The sequence below is a fragment of the Lepidochelys kempii genome, chromosome 26 (genome assembly GCF_965140285.1).
Source record: "Lepidochelys kempii isolate rLepKem1 chromosome 26, rLepKem1.hap1, whole genome shotgun sequence".
NCBI classification, from domain to species: Eukaryota; Metazoa; Chordata; order Testudines; family Cheloniidae; genus Lepidochelys; species Lepidochelys kempii.
In genome coordinates this window covers 10,368,912-10,388,293 of record NC_136405.1, presented here as the reverse complement: position 1 = coordinate 10,388,293, position 19,382 = coordinate 10,368,912, and the positions used below count along the sequence as shown (strand labels likewise).

General features: G+C 47.3%; 1 protein-coding gene across 7 annotated transcripts in view; it reads left to right on the top strand.

The window, feature by feature from the left end:
* The window catches only part of RASSF2 (Ras association domain family member 2), a 55,599-nt gene that overhangs the window by 20,252 nt on the left and 15,965 nt on the right, over positions 1-19,382 (top strand). For all 7 annotated transcript variants that reach the window (XR_012156253.2, XR_012156252.2, XR_012156251.2 and 4 more), the window contains exons 5-9: positions 5,446-5,534; positions 12,235-12,395; positions 12,779-12,880; positions 14,068-14,119; positions 14,701-14,822. Coding sequence is in view for 4 of the 7 variants with exons in the window: in XM_073324774.2 (XP_073180875.2) it covers positions 5,446-5,534; positions 12,235-12,395; positions 12,779-12,880; positions 14,068-14,119; positions 14,701-14,822 (526 nt within the window). In the remaining 3 variants the exon portion in view is untranslated. The remainder of the gene's footprint in view (positions 1-5,445; positions 5,535-12,234; positions 12,396-12,778; positions 12,881-14,067; positions 14,120-14,700; positions 14,823-19,382) is intronic.

Genomic DNA, 19,382 nt, shown 5'->3' with positions numbered 1-19,382 from the left:
TAGACAAGACAGATGAAAGGTGGGAGGGGAAACTGCGGCACGGGGAGATGAAGTGACTGACTCAAGGTCACACAACGGGTCAGCGGCAGAGCCGGGAACAGACCCCAGGTTGCCCGAGTCCTGTTCTGGTGCCCTCTCCACTAGGCCGCACTGCCTCCCTGCTGGTTGCCTTCAGATTACAACTGTGTGCTGAGCTCTTCCCATCTGAGTTGCCCAGCGCTACGGGGGGAGGAGATTGGGGAGCTTCCGTAGCCCTGCTGCTGCTGAGGAAAATCTGGCCAGTTGGCTCATGGCTGAATAGACCAGCGTTACTGGTGTCGGCAGTTGCTGCCGCTCAAAGATGCCCTCTGCGCGTCTACGGTGAGCTTCGCGCATCTCCTGCCATCTTGCCCGAGAGAAGGCTTTCTTCTGCCTCGCCTAATAAAGCAGCTGCCTGTAGCCATGATGGGCGGGTCCTGCTACTGGGCTGAGGGCTCTGCCAGTGTCATCTGTTTATTTTAGAGAACCGGCTGGATTGTGGAAACAGAGACACCTGGGGCTTTCTTTCCCAGCTGTACCAGTGACTTAGGCAGCCTGTTCAATGTCACACGGCTCCTGCATGCTTCAATTTCCCATCTCTGAACCGGGAACCTCTTGTAAAGTCATTGGAGATCTGTGGATGGGAAAAATCTCCTGTACAGTTGCTAGTTGGCGGGATTAATTCTTCGTTGCCAGCTGGCAAACAAACGCGAGAGACAGCCTTGTGAATTCCTAGCTTGCAGCGCTGCTTTTTGTGTGCGCCTTATCTGGAAGGCAGTGGAAAGCAACCCAATCTAGAACAGAAGCTAAGCTTCCTTAGGTTTGCTGTGGAGTGAACTTCCCCCTGGTTTTATTTAGAGTCCATGTATTTCACTGACTCGGTATTTTGACATATCCCGCAGGAGGTATTCTAACTTCTTGATTTGCCAGTCGAATTATTTTCTTAGCTTGGCTCTTGCAACTTCCCTATGCAGAGTATGTAACTTGAATACAGCTTTCTTCTCTCTGGCCCAGCTAGGGTGTGGCTTTTGTTCCCACCATCCGATCTGGCTGTTGGCTCAGTTTCCCTGCAGATTGGATAGTTCAGCTCTCTGGCCAAGCCAAAAATTACACCTTCCAGAGTAAACAAAAAAGTCAATAAGGGGGGAAAAAGAAGGCTCCCTGGGCAACAGTCGCTCATGTTTACCTAGAAGGGCTAACGCAAGTTAAAACTACAACTGCCTTGTTCACGTTTTGTTTTGTTTCAATCACATGTGAAGATGTAACCTTTTTTTCCCTAGTGAAGATGGGGCCTTGTCTTTTGCACCTTGCGTTAGCTGATTATCTCAGGTTAATTGGCACTTGACGACATATTTGTAAAGACTAGTTTTGGACATTTTTCCATGGTTATGTTTGTAGCAAATATTTGGACTTTTACCCTAGGCTGATCCTCCTTCGCCTAAGGTACAAAAGTCCAGTGAAGACAAGGCGACAAAGAGCCAGTTCTGCTATGACAGAGACCCACATGAAGCTCCTTGCAGGATGGGGGCCTTTAATAACAGAGCTTCCTTTAACATAGCCAAATGCAAAATTATACACCAAGGAATCCAGGCCAGACCTACAGAATGGTGGACTATATCCTGGAAAGCAGCAACACTGAGGGAGAGTTAGGGGTCATGTGGACACTGGAATAGAATCATAGAATATCAGGGTTGGAAGGGACCTCAGGAGGTCATCTAGTCCAACCCCCTGCTCAAAAGCAGGACCCATACCCAATTAAATCATCCCAGCCAGGGCTTTGTCAAGCCTGACCTTAAAAACTTCTAAGGAAGGAGATTCCACCACCTCCCTAGGCAACGCATTCCAGTGTTTCACCACCCTCCTAGTGAAAAAGTTTTTCCTAATATCCAACCTAAACCTCCCCCACTGCAACTTGAGACCATTACTCCTTGTCCTGTCCTTTTCCACCACTGAGAATAGTCTAGAACCATCCTCTCTGGAACTACCTCTCAGGTAGTTGAAAGCAGCTATCAAATCCCCCCTCATTCTTCTCTTCTGCAGACTAAACAATCCCAGTTCCCTCAGCCTCTCCTCATAAGTCATGTGTTCCAGACCCCTAATCATTTTTGTTGCCCTTCGCTGGACTCTCTCCAATTTATCCACATCCTTCTTGTAGTGTGGGGCCCTAAACTGGACACAGTACTCCAGATGAGGCCTCACCAATGTCGAATAGAGGGGAACGATCACGACCCTCGATCTGCTCGCTATGCCCCTACTTATACATCCCAAAATGCCATTGGCCTTCTTGGCAACAAGGGCACACTGCTGGCTCATATCCAGCTTCTCGTCCACTGTCACCCCTAGGTCCTTCTCTGCAGAACTGCTGCCGAGCCATTTGGTCCCTAGTCTGTAGCTGTGCATTGGGTTCTTCCGTCCTAAGTGCAGGACCCTGCACTTATCCTTATTGAACCTCATCAGATTTCTTTTGGCCCAATCCTCCAATTTGTCTAGGTCCTTCTGTATCCTATCCCTGCCCTCCAGCGTATCAACCACTCCTCCCAGTTTAGTATCATCCGCAAATTTGCTGAGAGTGCAATCCACGACACCGGCTGCCAACTAGACATGGAGCCATTGATCACTACCCGTTGAGCCCGACAATCTAGCCAACTTTCTACCCACCTTATAGTGCATTTATCCAGCCCATACTTCCTTAACTTGCTGACAAGAATACTGTGGGAGACCTGTCAAACCTTCCCTTGGTGAATCCATGCTGACTGTTCCTGATCACTTTCCTTACTGCATCCTTTTCTGCAAAGGACATTGAAACAATACTGCATCCTTTTCTGCAAAGGACATTGAAACAATTAGCGAGGGTGCAGAGAAGAGCCACGACAGTGATTTGAGGGCTGGAGAAGATGCCTCGCAGTGAGAGACTTTAAGAGCTCAGTCTGTGTAGCTTACCAGACTGAGCAGTGACTTGATGCGGTGTATGAACCGTCTTCACCGGGAGAAAATAGCTCGTATTAAAGGGCTCTTTCATTTAGGGGAGAAAGGCGGAACAAGAATGGTTGAAAGCGAAAACCAGACCCATTCAAACTGGGAATAAGGCACCATTTTAAAATTTTTATTTATTTATTTTTAAACAGTGAGGGTGATTAATCATTGGAACAAACTACCCAGAGAAGTGGTGGATTCCCTGTCTTTGTCTTTAACTCAAGACTCTGTGCTGTTCTGGAAGATACGCTTTAGCAAAACACCCACTCTGGGGCTCAGCAGAAGGGTAACTGGGTGAAATTTTGGGAGCTGTGATATACAGGAGATGAGACGAGATTATCTGATAATCCCTTCTGGCCTTAAACTCTCTGAAAGTATCTATACTTGTGACCGGGAGAGACTGGGATGGGAAAGTTAACTTTCCCTCCACCTAGGTGGTTTAGAATATCCCAGAAAGGAAATGAGTGCTAATGAGCCTCTTGCAAATGAATGAATTTAGTCTCCTACTGTGAAGTAAGCTAGTATTATCACTGCTAGGTAAACTGAGGCACGTGGCAGTTACTCTGTCAGGCTGTGGCAGAGCTGGGAGAAGTCCCAATTTGCTGTCTGGAACCGTAAATCTCATCAGTCCTGTCTCCCTCTCCTCCCTTTCTGTCCTTTTGATTTTTCCATCATTTTGTTGTTGAGTGAAACCTCCTTATGTCTTGTCTTGCATCACGCGACCCTTGGAATCCTTGTGTTGCTGCCTGGTACTTTCTTCACATCATTCTAGTACGACCCCGTTGTTTTTTATGACCGGGGTGTGTGTGTGTGGGTGCGGGGGTGGGGGAACCACTGCGGGTGTCGTACAAACATATTACAGGGGATCTGTCTCGGCGGGAAAATCATCCTATATTTTGAAACATTTGATATAACCCTGTATTTGTTATGAGATCCTCTCTTCAGCAGTGAAACCCAACAAAAGCTGACCGTTCAAAACATCCACCTTACGTAAAGTTGGCTGGTGGGGGAACAGGGGAATTTGGGGGGGAAAACTTCATCAGTTTTTTTCCCTATAAAAATTAGTTTTCATCAAAACTATTGCTGAAAAATCTAAATCCAGAACATTTCAACTGGCTGAGTAGTTTGATATTAAGAGCTGAGATGGGGACCCAGTTATAGGGCATTAATCCTGCGCAACAGCAAAGCAAAAAACAATGTATGTTATCAAAAGGCATCATTACACTTACCTCAAATCTCCAGAAATGTGGGCAATCTCCTTTAGAAAGCCACCTGATATTTCCAACTGCATAAAATCCTTACTGATTTGCAGATATAACATACAGCTAATGAACTGGACTGGTCAAACGATCAGCTTTTGATTGACTGTCTTACCATGACCAATGCATTCCATTGAGCTGTGTGTTAAGATATGGGGTGGGGTGCATTGAAAAACAAAACTTAAAATCATTGTGTAGGCACTGAATTCCATGGCACTCGGACACACTGTTGTGTCTTTTGTCATAGCATCTAAAACCCAACCAGTCTACGCTGGGTACTGTATGGTCTCACAGTAAGACAGTCCTGGCCCCAAAGAGCTGACAATTTTAATGCACAAGCGATGGGCAGGGGAACAGAGAGAAGCAAGCTGTCCCATGTCATCCAGCAGGTTAGAGCCAGGAATAGAACCCAGGTTTCCTGACTTCTAGCCCTGAATGCGATCTACTGGACCCACTACCTCTGCATAGCTACAGAGAGCCCAATGTGACTTGGTGCAAGGGCAAGCTATTAAGAGGACTGCAGTCCTGCGATGGCAGTGCACGCCGCTGCAGAGGGGTGTACATCACCTACAGTGTCTTAGCCAAGTTAAATCTGAGGGTCACTTCAGTGTTCCCCCAGGTATTAGACCTTGTGGGACTAAAAGCCAAAAATCTCTCCCTGCTGTAGTGTGGACAAGTAAATAGTGTATTGAAAACTAGGGTGGCAGAAGTTCTCTGCTACGTCCAACAGCGGACACTGTCTTTGAATTACTGTACAGACTAATGGGAGTTCAATTGAAACCTAGCACGCTTTTGCCTTGTCAAATAGGGAGCTCGTGCTTGCCTCTGAGCCAAAATTTCAGTCCCAGCCTTCTTGGCTTCCGGTGTGTGTCCCTCAGTCTGGTAAGAAACCAGAAAGTATCCAGGGATGAAATTCACCCCTGTGTGGAGGGTCAGCAAAAGGGGGCTGGCCCTTTTGCACAGAGGGTGAATTTCCTCCTCACTTGTATTTGTATAGGGTTATCTGGCCTGGCTACGTACTGAGATACGACCGTTACTTGGTTGTGTGGTGGTGTTGAGAGGGGGAAAAAAAAAGAAAAGTCCATTGGATGAGGCACCCACATCTGATGCTCCATTATGTGAGAGAAAGTGAGCTCGCTGTCTTGGCTGGTGACTTTGAGCCTGTATTGTGACAGTATGTCTCTCTCTTTATTAGGTCTGCAGTGAAGCCAAGCATCATACCCGATATTCAGATTACAGATGTTGACACCTCCACGGATGCTGATGACTCAGAGAGTGGAACAGGTGAGACCAGGATGGTGGGTTTGCTAACTGATCTGTTCTCTGTCAGTAGGCTGTCCCAGTGTAAACCAAAGGGGTGATGCCCCAGGCCTAAAACTTTTGCTTTCTTTTATTCCAATTCTCTTTGATTCAGTGGAATCACTCTGCCAGAATTTAATCTTGCACTTGTCTTGCATGAAATAGTTTATCTATCTATATTATAAACAGCGATGCCTTTAGTTATGGTCGCCCAACGTTTCCACCACGTTTAAATGATGTACTGTCATTAAGACCAAGGGCCACACATCAAATAACAAGGATATGGAGAAACAATCAGTAGCTGCTTGTTCAGTGAGCACTGTCCATCCTGTGCCTTGAATGAGTCCGGGGTTCCGCGAGTTTGTTTTTTTAACATTAAAATGCTCATGTAAGTGAGGACTGTAACGTGCTTAGGCACGGGCAGCATTAGTTCTGGCGTAGCCTAACTTTTGAGTGCTTCACTTTGCAACCTTAATGTTTTTTAACGTTGTTTAGTGTTGCGGGACGGAGGTGTGTTGTTTTTTTTGTTGTTTTTTTTTTAATATGTAACATGTAGACCTTGCTAATTTACTGAGTGTTTTGTACCATAGCCATTGTTATACAAGCAGAGTGCCGATTAGAGATGGTTTAAGGCTTGATCTGAAGCCTATTGAGATCAGTTTGAAGTCTTCACCGGGCTCTGGATCAGATCCGTAGAGCTGGTTAAAAAACGAAAATCTTTCCAAAATTCCAAGTTTTGCAGAGTTTGAAACAAATGTATTGGGCAATTGTTCCCCCCTGACAGCTCGGGGTTTTACTTAGGGCTTGTCTACATGGCAACGCAATGCAGAATACGGGGGTGCGAATTGTGCTCTATCACACCTCCTGTAGACCCTACTGATGTCAACGAAAAGGTACCTAGTTTACAGTGATGTCGTTCCATTTGAAACCGAACGACACGAATGAGAACTAGGTACTTTTCAGTTCGTGCCAGCGGAGTCTGCACGGGGCAGTTAAAGCACCACACGTTGGCATGTTCTACAGTTCATGCCCCTGTCATCTGCCTTGCACCTCCCTGTAGACAAGCACTTAACTTCTTTTGTATAATATCGACAGTTCTCATGATTCTTTGTTTCCTCTTCTGAAGAAAGAGCCATTATTTTGCTGTAGGGGATGTGTGGTTGGGCAGAGGTTTTGTTCAGACAAAAATTTGACCAGTTTGTATTATGAAAGCACTCAGAGGTTCCCCCAGGACCGAGACCTGGATGCAACACAAAAATACAATAATACAGCCATTGATCGGACCGCAAATCAGCTGGAGAATGACTTCCCCTGAAGCCGTTGGGTCTGATTTCCGCTTTTCTTCCCACACAGGCACCCCCATTGCCCCACGCCCTCTCTTGTCTTGGGCGAAGTTTTTTTTTTAAAAGCATCGATGCTCCCAAGTTGTTCAAGTACCATTGAGAGCTGACAGGAGCTAGGTTTCATCCACACTGAAAATTTTCTAGTTTAAACCACAAAACTGCACCAATATAACGCCCCTGCGTGGACACGTCTTGTTCTGGATCGAATGTTTTTTTGTTTTTTTTCAGTTTAGATTAAACTGCTTCCAAAGGGACAAATTGAATAAAACCTCTTACATCAGAATACGAGCATGCACATGGGGTTACATTGGTGTAACTGTGGTGCTTTAAATTCACGCCTTATCTTACACCGGTGTAGCTTTCCCGTGTAGGCAAGTTCTTAGCTCCTGTGTTCAGTTCTGAACAATTTGCCTGTTCCTATATCTTGCTCTCTGGCCCTATCGCGTTCAGATTCCCCAGGAAGGGGGTTGTTGCTATATTAACCTGTTGAGTTCTTTAAGCCTAACCCAAAATATCCACTGTAGAAATCTTGGGGAGCACGTTAGTGTGGGACCAGCGTGGCCTTTGCCGTTTGCCCAGAAGCTATGCAGGTGTCCTAGAAGCTACTCCGAAAGCCCAGAGTGAAACCCCAAAGGAAAGCAAGGGTTGTTGAGTGACAATCTCCACTTGTCTCCATGCTTCCTTTTCCTTTAGCAGCCCCCGTGCTCCCCTGGTGCATGGGTTGCTCCCGGCTTTCAAGAGGAAGAATAGGAGCCATTGTTTAGTAGCGTTACCATGGAGAAGTAAACATTTCTAAGAAGGTTTCTCTCTCCCCCACCCCCACCCCCATCTGTGCGTGCACACAGAGTTGAGTCTGAAGGGCCTTTCCTGTGAGAGGGAGGGCTGTCTCCGCTCAGCAAAGGGAGGGCTGGCTCTGCTCCGGGCATGCTTTAGCATAGTAACCCTTACCATGCTGGTGGTGTGCCATCCTGTTGCCTTGGGCTCTGATCCTGCCTGGTCTTCCATGCTAAGCAGGGTTAGGTTGGGTCGCTGCTTGGATGGGAGACTGCCCAAATGCTGTGGGGAATGGGGTTGTTCTTCACTAAGTTATTATTTATATTCCAGTGGGGATGGGGAACTAGTCCCTGCTCTGAATAGAGGCACAGGGAGAGGATCTGACTGGCCACGGTGTCTCAGTGGCAGAGTCGGGAATAGAATCTAGGTCTCCTTTCTCTGGTTCCTATTCCTGGGACCAAACTCCGTTTAGCGTCTTGGTGTTGAATTGATGCCCCAGAATGGCGTGAACAGGTGAGGTGCTGCCAAAGTTGCCCTCTTGAGACAGAGAAACAGAAAACCAGATCATTTGGGGTTAGTGAAGAGCCCCATGGCCCGTCTTCCAAGCCTGTGGAGGGCGAAGTCCTGAGGACAAGGCAATCTGTAATTACAGTTCGCCTGTCTGGATCTCCCTGCAGTTCTGGCTGGCTGATCAGCTGCCCTTCCTGGGCTGCAGTGCAGTGTCCCAGGACACAGTGAAAGACCCACCACGTTGCTCTCTGAGATGGCTGCTTTTCAGCAGTAGATGAAGCCGTTCGTGTATAGCCATGGCAATGTGCTGTGGGATCGATTGGGAGGGAAAGTGCTGTCGAAATGTTAATTCTCGAAAAGACTAAGGCACAGTTTGGTCATCGCGGGTAAGGAGTTCTCCACGTGTTTAATGAGTGTGCCTGTCTTGGGACTCATTCTAATTCCTCCTTTACCGGGGTAGTCTGACAATATGAGAGGAAGCTGCGTGTGGGTCTGTAAAAACAGGAAGTCCGCATCCTTTCTGCAACTGCTCCCTTGTTAATGTAGCTTCGTTCCATATGTTCCTTCCCAGGGACTGGCTGGTGGGGTAGAGAGATGGAATTATAATCTGGGTTGGGCCTGAAAGGGCAGTTGCAAGCCGATGTGGTTTATATCGCTGCTGCTTGCGGACGTGCCTTTTCTGTGTTTCATTTTGTTTTCCCACCCTGCCCCTTAAGACTCCTGGATGCTTTTCTGCCGCTACAGCAGTGGCATCTGGCATTTGGGCGTTGGGAGCCACATGATCCTCACTCAGCTACCCACTCGCTCCGTGGCCAAGTTGCTTTTCTGAGGCGCTGAGCACCTGTTCGTCCCATTAGCACCTCAGGTTGTAGGTGCTCGGAATCTCTGAAAGTCGGGCTCTCACCCTGTCTCCCTTCGCTTCCCTACGTGGTCAAAGTGCCTGATGTGTCCCTCCCTGGCAGCTGCGTTGAGGACTGATTGCATGGTATGTGCGAGGCACTTGGAATGTAGCAATCGCCCATCTCCGTGTTGGTCTTTATTACTTGTCTGAAGTACCTTAGAATCATAGAAGATGAGGGTTGGAAGAGACCTCGAGGAGGTCATCATCTAGTCCAACCTCCTGCTCAAGGCAGGACCAACACCAGCTACATCATCCCAGCCAGGGCTTTGTCAAGCCGGGCCTTAAAAACCTCGAAGGAAGGAGATTCCACCATCTCCCTAGGTAACGCATTCCAGTGCTCCACCACCCTCCTAGTGAAATAGTGTTTCCTAATATCCAACCTAGACCTCCCGCGCTGCAACTGGAGACCATTGCTCCAGCCGAGCTCCATCCTCTTTGGAACCTCCCCCCCTTCCGGTAGTTGAAGGCTGCTGTCACATCCCCCCCTCACTCTTCTCTTCTGAAGACTAAATAACCCCGGTTCCCTCAGTCTCTCCTTGTAAATCATGTGCCCTAGCCCCCTGATCATTTTCGTTGCCCTCTGCTGGACTCTCTCCAATTTGTCCACATCCCTTCTGTAGTGCGGGGACCAAAACTGGATGCAGTACTCCAGGTGTGGCCTCACCAGGGCCGAATACAGGGGAATAATCACTTCCCTCGATCTGCTGGCAATGCTTCTACTAATGCAGCCCAATATGTCGTTAGCCTTCTTTACAACAAGGATACCCTGTTGACTCGTACCAAGCTTCTGTAATCCCCAGGTCCTTTTCTTCAGTGCTGCTGCTTTGCCAGTCGGTCCCCAGCCCGTAGCGGTGCATGGGATTCTTCCGTCCTAAGTGCAGGACTCTGCACGTGTCCTTGTTGAACCTCATCAGATTTCTTTTGACCCAGTCCTCCAATTTGTCAGGTCACTCTGGACCCTATCCCTACCCTCCAGCGAATCTACCTCTCTCCTCTCCCTCCCACCCACCCCAGCTTAGTGTCATCTGCAAACTTGCTGAGGGTGTCTTCTATTAATAGCATGGCACTGAAGGTGTCTTCTGTTCATAGCATGTCGTTGCAAAACCCTTTACTGTGGCTGTCATATATGCCCGTAAACCTGCTACATAATGTACATCTGGGGCTCCTCATGAATGTTGGGTCACGATTGCCTGTCTGTGGGAAATGGAACTTGCAAGAGATTCTCTTGGCATGGACGTGCTTTGAATTTAAAAAGAAAAAATCTTAAGTCCTAGCTCCAGTGGTTCATTAAAAATGGATGAACTGCTATTTCATTATAATCTGGATATGGGCCAGTTTTCATTCAGAGATGTTAAGTATTGGCTTGCTTCTCCTGTTCTCATCTTAAAAAATTGCTCAATGACCAGATGAGTAAGATGCTTAACTTCATAAAAGAAGAGGCTTTAACCAAGCAGTGGCATGGATTTACACTGCAAAAATGTGAATTAATAGCCTCCATCAATAGATGAGAGAGACTACGTGGGTTAATATATAAACCGGCAGCTAAGATTATATTGCACAAGTTCTAACTGGTTTCAAGCTAAAAAATGCAGAATTTTGCATCACTTTAAACCAGGGGTTGGGAATCTTTTTTTTCTATCCGGGGCCACTGACCCACAGAGAAAAACCAGTCGTGGGCCACGCACAGCCCTGCGAAGAAGGTGGGGGCTGCAGAGTCTCGGGGCTTCCCCTAGGCTCCGGGGTGGGGCCAGAAATGGGGGGTTCAGGGTGCTGGAGTGGGCTCCAGGCAGGGGATTGGGTTGCAGGAGGGGGTGAGAGCTCTGGCATGGGGTCTGGAGTGGGGCTGGGGGTGAAAGGTTTGGGGTGCAGGAGGGGGTTCTGGGTCAGGGTCAAGGGGTTTGGAGTGTGGGAGCGGGGTCGGGGTGTGGGAGGAGGTGCGGGGTCTGGGAGGGAGTTAAGGTGCGGGAGGGGGCAGGAGGTTGGGGTGTGGTCTGTGAGGGAGTTAGGGTGCGGGAGGGGGTTCCGACCTGGGGGCAGGGGGCTTGGGGTGTGGGCTCTGGCCGGGCAGTGCTTAACTTAGGCAGCTCCCCAGCAGCGGTACAGTGGGGCTAAGGCAGGCTCCCTGCCTGCCCTGGCTCCGCGCTGCTCCCAGAAGTGGCTGCCATGTCTGCCGCTGGGCAGAGGGCTCTGCGCAGTGCTCACTACCCACGCCCGCAGGCCCCGTCCCTGCAGCTCCCTTTGGCCGCAGGTCCCGGCCAATGGGAGCTGCGGAGCCAGCACTGGGGACGGGGGGCAGGGGCAGCACGCGGGGCTTCCCTGATCACCCCTGCGCCTAGGGGCCACAGGGACATGCTGGTTGCTGCGTGGAGCTGACTGGACTTTTTATAACCTGTCGGCTCCAGACCTGTGGGGTGTGGAGCAGGGGGGGCAGAGGTTCAGGGCTTCCGGCCCATGGCACGGAGACTTGGTGTGGGCCAGATTAAATGAAGCAGGGGGCCAGATCCAGCCCGCGGGCCAGAGGTTCCCCACCCGTGCTTTAAACCTTATTAAAAGCATTTGTTTTCTGGAACTGTCATTTTGTACAATTAGTGTTAATATCGAATAACGATAGAGACAGGGCTATTATAGCGGATCACAAATTGAATATAAGCCAACAATGTGATGCAGTTGTAAAAAAGGCTAATATCATTCTGGAGTATATTCATGGGAGTTTCATATCTAAGACAGGGGATGTAATGATCTCACTCTGCTCGGCACTGGTGAGGCCTCAGCTGGAGGACTGTGTCTGGTTTTGGGTGCCACGTTTTGGGAAAGATGTGGACAAACTAGAGAGAGTCCAGACGAGAGCAACAAAAAAGCTGTTAAGAACAAGTTGGATAAACACTTGTCCGGGATGATCTAGGTTTACTTGGTCCTGCCGCAGTGTAAGTCGGACAAGATGACCTCTTGAGGTCTTTGTACCGTGGCAGTGCCTAGTAGCCCCAGTCATGGACCAGGACCCCATTGTGCTGGGTGCTGTACAAACACAGAACAAGGAGATGGTCCCTCCCCCAAAGAGCTGACCATCTAAGTAGTAATGACACACGTTTCTCCAATGGTATCTCCTTTTACACATGTGAGTCTCTTGTTTGAAAGCCATTCTTACTCTTCATTTCAGATGTCGGAGACTTAAAACCCCAGCAAGAGGAAACTCCACAGCTGATGCGGACCCGGAGCGACGTGGGAGTCCGTCGCAGGGGGAATTTCCGCACCCCAAGTGAACAGCGGCGGATCAAACGCCATCGGTTTTCCATCAACGGGCATTTCTACAATCACAAAGTAAGGACCCTGAGCCCAGACAGAGCATGTAGTTGCTTTCGAAGTGCCAGAAAATAACTTGAATAGCAGATGAAAAAGAAAGTGTCACTACTCAAATGTCAGCACTGATTATGTGGCTGAAGCGTATCTTTGTAGTGTGTTCCTGCTTTTTGGGATCTTGGCTGGGTCCCCAAAATCCATCCATGTACAGTAAGCCTGGACTCCCGCGAATTCCTCAAAATAGGGTTTAAATGGGACCTGAAAAGGGCCTAGACCTTGGGCTGAGGAGAGCATTGGAGTGAACTTTGCCCGGGTCAGGGAGGGGACGTGTTTGTGAGGAAAATTACTGATGCATGTTGTGCCTATCGTAATTGAAATCCTTTACGTGTCTTTTCCATCCCTAGACATCTGTGTTCACACCAGCCTATGGCTCAGTCACTAATGTCAGGATAAACAGCACAATGACCACTTCTCAAGCTCTCAAACTGCTGCTCAATAAATTTAAGGCAAGTTTTATCCCAATTTACTCTCTCCGTTAAACCGTCTCATTGAACTCCTATCATTTAAGTTGCTTTTTTAGTTCAACAAGGTCTTTGTATCAGAGAATTCGAGCCAAGCAAAGTCAGAAGTGAACCATTGCTTGGAGAAAGCAGGGTTTCTTGTGCCTAAAGCAGGGAGGTGGATTCTGCTTCCCGCTTTTGGGAGGGGTTTTGTCCGGAGCAGGACAGCCTAGTGAACAGAGCACTGGAGGGGGAGTCAGGAAACCAGAACTCTATTTTCGGAGCCGCTGCTGACCTGTTGAGTGACTTGAGTCAAGTCGCTTCCCCTGTCTGTGTCTCTATTTCCCCTTGCACCCTTTGTCTACTTAGACTGTAAGCTTTCTGGGGCAGAGACGTTTATTATATGCCTGTACAGTGCCTAGCACGATGGGGCCCTGTTCACTAGATGTTACCATAATAAAGCAAAAGCAGGGATGGACAATCATTTTCACAAGGGGGCCACTCCACGAATTTTGCTAAGTGGTCACAGGCCGCACGTTTCTACTATATTAATGGAGGGGATGCAGGGTCTGGGAGGGAGTTTGGGTGCAGAAGGGGGTTCTGACCTGGGGTGGGAGGGGGTGCGATGTGCAGGCTCCCGGAAGTGGCTGCAGCCGGCTGCTGCTGGCACGTTTCTGCTTGCCCCTTGTGGGTAGAGGGGCAGTGGGTCTCCATGTGCTGCCTCTGCCTGCAAGCACCACCCCTGCAGCTCCCATTGGCCAGGGGTGCAGGGAGACGTGCCAGCAGCAGCCGGCCGGTTGTGGGGCACGGCAGGCAGGCAGCCTGCCTGAGTGCCCCGTTGTGCTGTGGGACTTTTAGCGGTCCGGAGATCGCGAGAGGGCAGCCAAAGAGCCTGGCGGGCTGGACAGAAATGTCAGAAGGGCCAGATCCGGCCCGCGGGATGTATTTTGCCCACCCCTGAGCTGAAGGAATGCTGGGCTCTGTTCCCAGCTCTACCCTGTTTATTAACCCATCTACTAAATGGCTAGAATTCTTGCCTGAAGCCAAAAGCATATTGTGGAGAATTGTCTCTTCTCAAGTACTTGCAAGTCCTTGGATGCAAGGTGTTATGAAAATGCAAAGTGTTTCTTTTTTCAAAAAGTAATCTAGCTGCCTTTTGATACTTTGACATCTTCCTTTTTTCCTGTGTTCAGATTGAGAACTCGGCTGATGAATTTGCATTGTATATTGTCCACACCAGCGGAGGTAAGTCTGGAAGAAATCCTCCAGTTGTAATGGTTTAGAGTAACTTGGCTTAACTGGTGACCTCTGCTGTGTATCTTTAAGGCAGTGATTCTCAGCCAGGGGTACACATACCCCTGCAGGTACGCAGAGGTCTTCGGGGGGGTACATCACCTCCTCGAGATATTTGCCTAGTTTTAGAACAGGCTACGTAAAAAGGACTAGCAAAGTCAGTACAAACAAAAATTTCATACAGACAATGATCTGTTTATGCTGCGTTATAGACTCTACACTGCAACGTAAGTACAATATTTGTATTCCAATTGACTTATTTTATAATTGTTTGGTAACAATGGGAAAGTCAGACATTTTTCCGTTAAAGTGTACTGTGGCACTTTGTTGTGTATTTGTCTTATTTTTGTAAGCCAGTGGTTTTTAAGTGAGGTGAAACTTGGGGGTACGCAGGACCAATCAGACTCCGGAAAGGGGTACAGTCATCCGGAAAGGTTACGAGATACTGCCAAGATTAAAAATAGTATCTTCTGCTTTGTCTGCATGGTCTGTTTTCTAATTGCTGTCCTATATATTGGGGGGGGCCCTTGCAGAAAAACAGAAATTGAAGGCTACAGATTACCCACTGATTGCCCGCATTCTGCAGGGGCCGTGTGAACAGGTCTCCAAGGTCTTCCTGATGGAGAAGGACCAAGTTGAAGAAGTCACCTATGATGTGAGTGTCTTTGAGTGGAGCGCCAAATGCTGTTAAGCTTTAGGAGCCTGTGTGAAGGTGCAGAACTCTTCTGCTGACTCACCCTGGAGGCAGGTTAAATGGGTCTCATAATAGCCAGCCCAGGAATATAAAAAACGGGGTGTCTGAAAGAAGAGGGAGGGACAGGCAGCCTTGCAGGGAAAAGACATAAAACAGCTAGTTTGGGTGAGAAGGCTTATGTTCTCAAGTACAGTCCTGCTTCGGAGATATGCTATTTCAATAAGTGGGTGTGGGAATGTTCATATATATTGTCATTGAATGCATATGCTGTGTTAGGAGCAGAGTGGAAATCCTCCCTTTGACAGAGAGAGGCACTGCAAATGCTAAAAATGCACAACTTGCTCAGTGGAAAATGCAGATCTGGTGTTCAGCTGTGCGTGAAGTTCCCCATCTCTCGCCTTCTAGCATGCGTGTCTGCAATTTTCATGTTGCTGCCTCTGGATTGGAACATGGTGTTACTCTTAGTGTTCACAGGAGGAAATAGGGGACCCCATAATCTGTAACTGAGAGTGGGGGGGGGAAGGAAGGTTAAGAGAGCAGAAAGTTATGACCGAGTGGAATCTGGCCAAGATGCTACATAAAATGCTCTTGCGAAAAGCGCTGTGAGATCGCAAGTGTTCTGGCCCTGTTTTGCATTTTGCCTCTGATGCGGCAGGACAGGGAAATAATGCTCTGCAGCATTAGGAGAAAAGATCACTTCCTGCTTGCCTCAACAAACATTGAAAGCATTGTTAATAAGCCTACGGAGAAGACCTATAGAATTTTAAAACTAAACTATGCTAATAGCCTATTAGCAGGGAGATAGTTTACAGGATGGCTTTAAAAATTCAAGAGAGGATCTTTCTTTATGGGAATATCTAGGGTTTCTTTAAGGGTAACTGCAGTTCAACCTTATTGTCTATTTCAATTGTGGGATGAGCTTAAGGGACCCAAATATGATGGTAGTTGGGTGTTGTAGGGCAAAACTTTAATTTTGGGACGTTTTCAGTGGGTGTGACATTTCCCAGGTTACCCAGGGCTGTAAGGCACCTCACTATCACCTGCCCTTAGCTTGAGGGGAGCCTTGTCTGTGTCTGCTACCCAACTCCACCAGCCTCAGCAACACAAGGAGTCCTCTCTCAGCCTCCACAGGCCTTGCTGTGTGCTCTCTCTACAGGATAGCGATGGGCACACTCCACCCCCCACCCCGGCCCTGAAAGCATCTCCCTGGAGCATCCAGCCCCTGGTCCGCTGGACACTCGCAGTATTCCCAGAGTTGCTGCTTCCAAAGAAGCAGTAACCCCCATCTTATCAGTTTCACCTCAGAGCACCACTCTGCTTTACTCACGCACTCAGATATGTTGGTAGTGAAAACAGGTACAAGTCAGTGTAACAAAGCATACGAATTCAAGTGATAGCAAGTAGAAGTGTGGGAAACAAATGATTGCCTATAAATAAAATTGTAACATGCATTCTAGAGTCTGGACTTAATTAACAAGATACTCTCATGTCTAAAGCATTGCCTGGCACTGCTATGCAGCCAGGGATGGCTGTGATCTTCTGTTGTGAAGTGGACAATATGCGGTACAAGAAGGGTTACCACTGGCAGGTATTTGACTGGCATGGCTGTTTTGTTGTTGTTGTTGTTTTTTAATGGATATGCCAATTGCCAGAAAAATAATTTAATCAGCCAGGGCTTTTTTTTTAACATGGATCTAAAGACTTGCATTATTATCACAATACACTGGGATAGCTACTGTTAAAAGTTTCTGTGTCCAGCTAAAGATGCTGCAGGGTTCACAATTCCGCGGTTTAAGCGGTAATCGATCAAAACTGTTGAAAATACAGCAGCTGTCTGCCCATCAACACGCAAGCGTGTCATGCACGGGCATGAGAGAGGGTTTGAGTTACACAGGAGTGAGGAGACATGAGATGTTCTCAATCTTATCTGTATATGATGTCTCTCTAGATACTGTAAGTGGCTGTTGGGTGGGGAGATGGGTTTGTGGGGTTGCCTTGTGGGTGGGGAGGCAGTGGGTTTGCCTTTGTGTGGGGAGTGCCTTTTTTTTTTTTTTTTTTTGCATTTCAAAGGTGGTAACCCTAAGTATACCTAGGACCAGACAGGGAGATAGCATGTTCCTTTTAGGCAAGAGGTAGATGCTTATTTCCTCATGACCTGCCTTACCTTAAGAGCATCATTTTCAGCATAGATGCATAACTTCTTAAATATCTTCCTTATGTACATTTTTGTCAGGATTGTAATGACCAGTGGGCTACTGACTCTTGGTAGAGACATCCCATGAGCTCTAATACGTGTCCACGGAGGTCCCTGTAAAATGATGCACCCAGAGCGTCCGCAGCCAGTTGGCATCAAGAGGCCCATAGGTCATAGTGGGTCCCGGGAGACTAAATCCAGTTAGGTGCTTCTGAAAATTTTACCCTAAGTCCCTTTAAGATCCATTTTGAAAATATCAGCCTTCATCTCTCTGGGACCTTTTTGATAAGGGGTGAAATTCCCAAATAGTAGCCAAACCCGATTTAATCTACATTCATCGCTGTAGTGGATGATGGCAGAGTCCATGGAGAAGATTTTCTTATCAAGTTCCCTTATCAACACCCCATCTCTACATTGCCCTACTCCTTAATGATTGGGTTGTAGGGCTGATTGGGAATGCTTGAGGACATGTTTTTTGTCACACGGCGCAGGTTCATCGGAATTCAAAACAGTTCATGGGAAAGGGTTGATTTTGATAAATTTCCCACTTGGAAAACTTTCTGAAAAGCTTTGAAATTGCTGAAATGTCCCATTTTGACTTTTTTTTGACATGAAAAAGCTGTTTTTTAATTCAAAAGCTTTTTTTTTGTTTAAAAATTTGACATAAAAAGTAATAAAAATATACAAGTTGAAATCTAAACATTTTGAAATGTAACTTTTTAACCTGATCACAGAGTTTTTGGAGGTCTGTCTTATTGGTTTTGGTTTTTAGTTTCTCGTTCATGAAAATTTTTGAGACTGGAACTTCTTATCCCTTTTCGGGATGGTAAAAACAGGCACTCTTTGGATGAATAAATCACCCGGATCTGTCTGGCTATGCCACTGACTTCTATCTCTTACCCTAGTTTAGAGCGTCGAGAGCCAGATCATGTGACCAGATTTTAGTTCTTCCGCATTTGATCAATAATCATTACAACTTCTCATTTCTATCATGTCCCTTGACATAATCCATTGTTTCGAAGGAGAGAAATTAATGCTCAGAGCAAATTGCTATTTTCTGCCATCTGGTGGATAATAGAGTATAATCCTATTGCAACTGGATTCCCTGTTTCTCGTCACTTTTAATTTCAGCAAACAGGAGAGAAAGTCAGCAGAGTTCAGGGTAGAGTGTTTTATATCAATTGATGGAACTTAGCAGGTTTGACTTCCTCCGTAGACACACAGACATTAGGATCAGTGCGCACGTACTGGAGAGAGGTTCGAGTTCGCTCCAGAATTGGGATGAGCCTGTAAAGCCAAAATTATTGGTGAAGGTCTCTTCACTACCTGATTTACTTTCTGCTAATACAAATCCACTGTAAGTGGAATGGATATAAAAGATATTTTCATTTAGAGTTACAGGGATCTATTCTGCTCACGAAAGCTTATGCTCTAATAAATTGGTTAGTCTCTAAGGTGCCACAAGTACTCCTTTTCTTTTTGCGAATACAGACTAACACGGCTGTTACTCTGAAACTGGTGTAGCTGAAAGCAGGATACTGGCCCCTGTAGTTCAGAAAAAACAGGAATTTCTGTTTTGCCTTTAGCTTCAGTAATTGTTGAATAAAACATATTTAATCCTCTTGTTTAAGGAAACTGCCATTGTTTGTTTGTCTAAATTTCCTCTCGCATCGTACCATAGGATCATTCTATTCTTGAAATATTTTGTGTCCAATTGCAAAGACCCTTTAGCGGGGTATTCCCAGATGTCAACATTTTCCCAACACTGGTGTTGCCGCCTTCCTTGCAAATGCGCAAACGGCTACCGCATTGAGTTACACTGTATAGAATGGAAGGAAACTCGCATCACAAGGCAGCATCCTGTGAAAGGAGTACGGTGAAACCTGGGATCAGTGGTTGATCAGAAGAAGCTATAGACTCACTGGCATGTGATGCCTGGATGTAATAGAGGGCAAGCGGTGTTTAGCCTAAGGAGTTACATGGGGTGCCTGTGATTTGCTCACTTCGGGTGGGACTTTTGGAGGTACCAAGAGTTAGCTTAACTCTCCTACCACTGACGTCACTGGAAGTGTGATCAGTTGTAAAGCTAGTCACTCCCTGTGCACAAGGGCTATATGACACTGAAGTTCTGCTCTTTGAGAGCTTAAGTGATAGACTTGTGCTAACTCTCTCCGCCCCAGGAGGCGGGGGGGGATTTCACCGTCCGTGCGTCAGCTTATCAACCTTGAACTGGGGCAACGCTGCCCTGGGGGGGCAGTAATGAGGTTTAAATGCCCTGAAAGCACTTTCAGATCTACTGATGACAGGAATTTGTTTGGTAGTGCTCC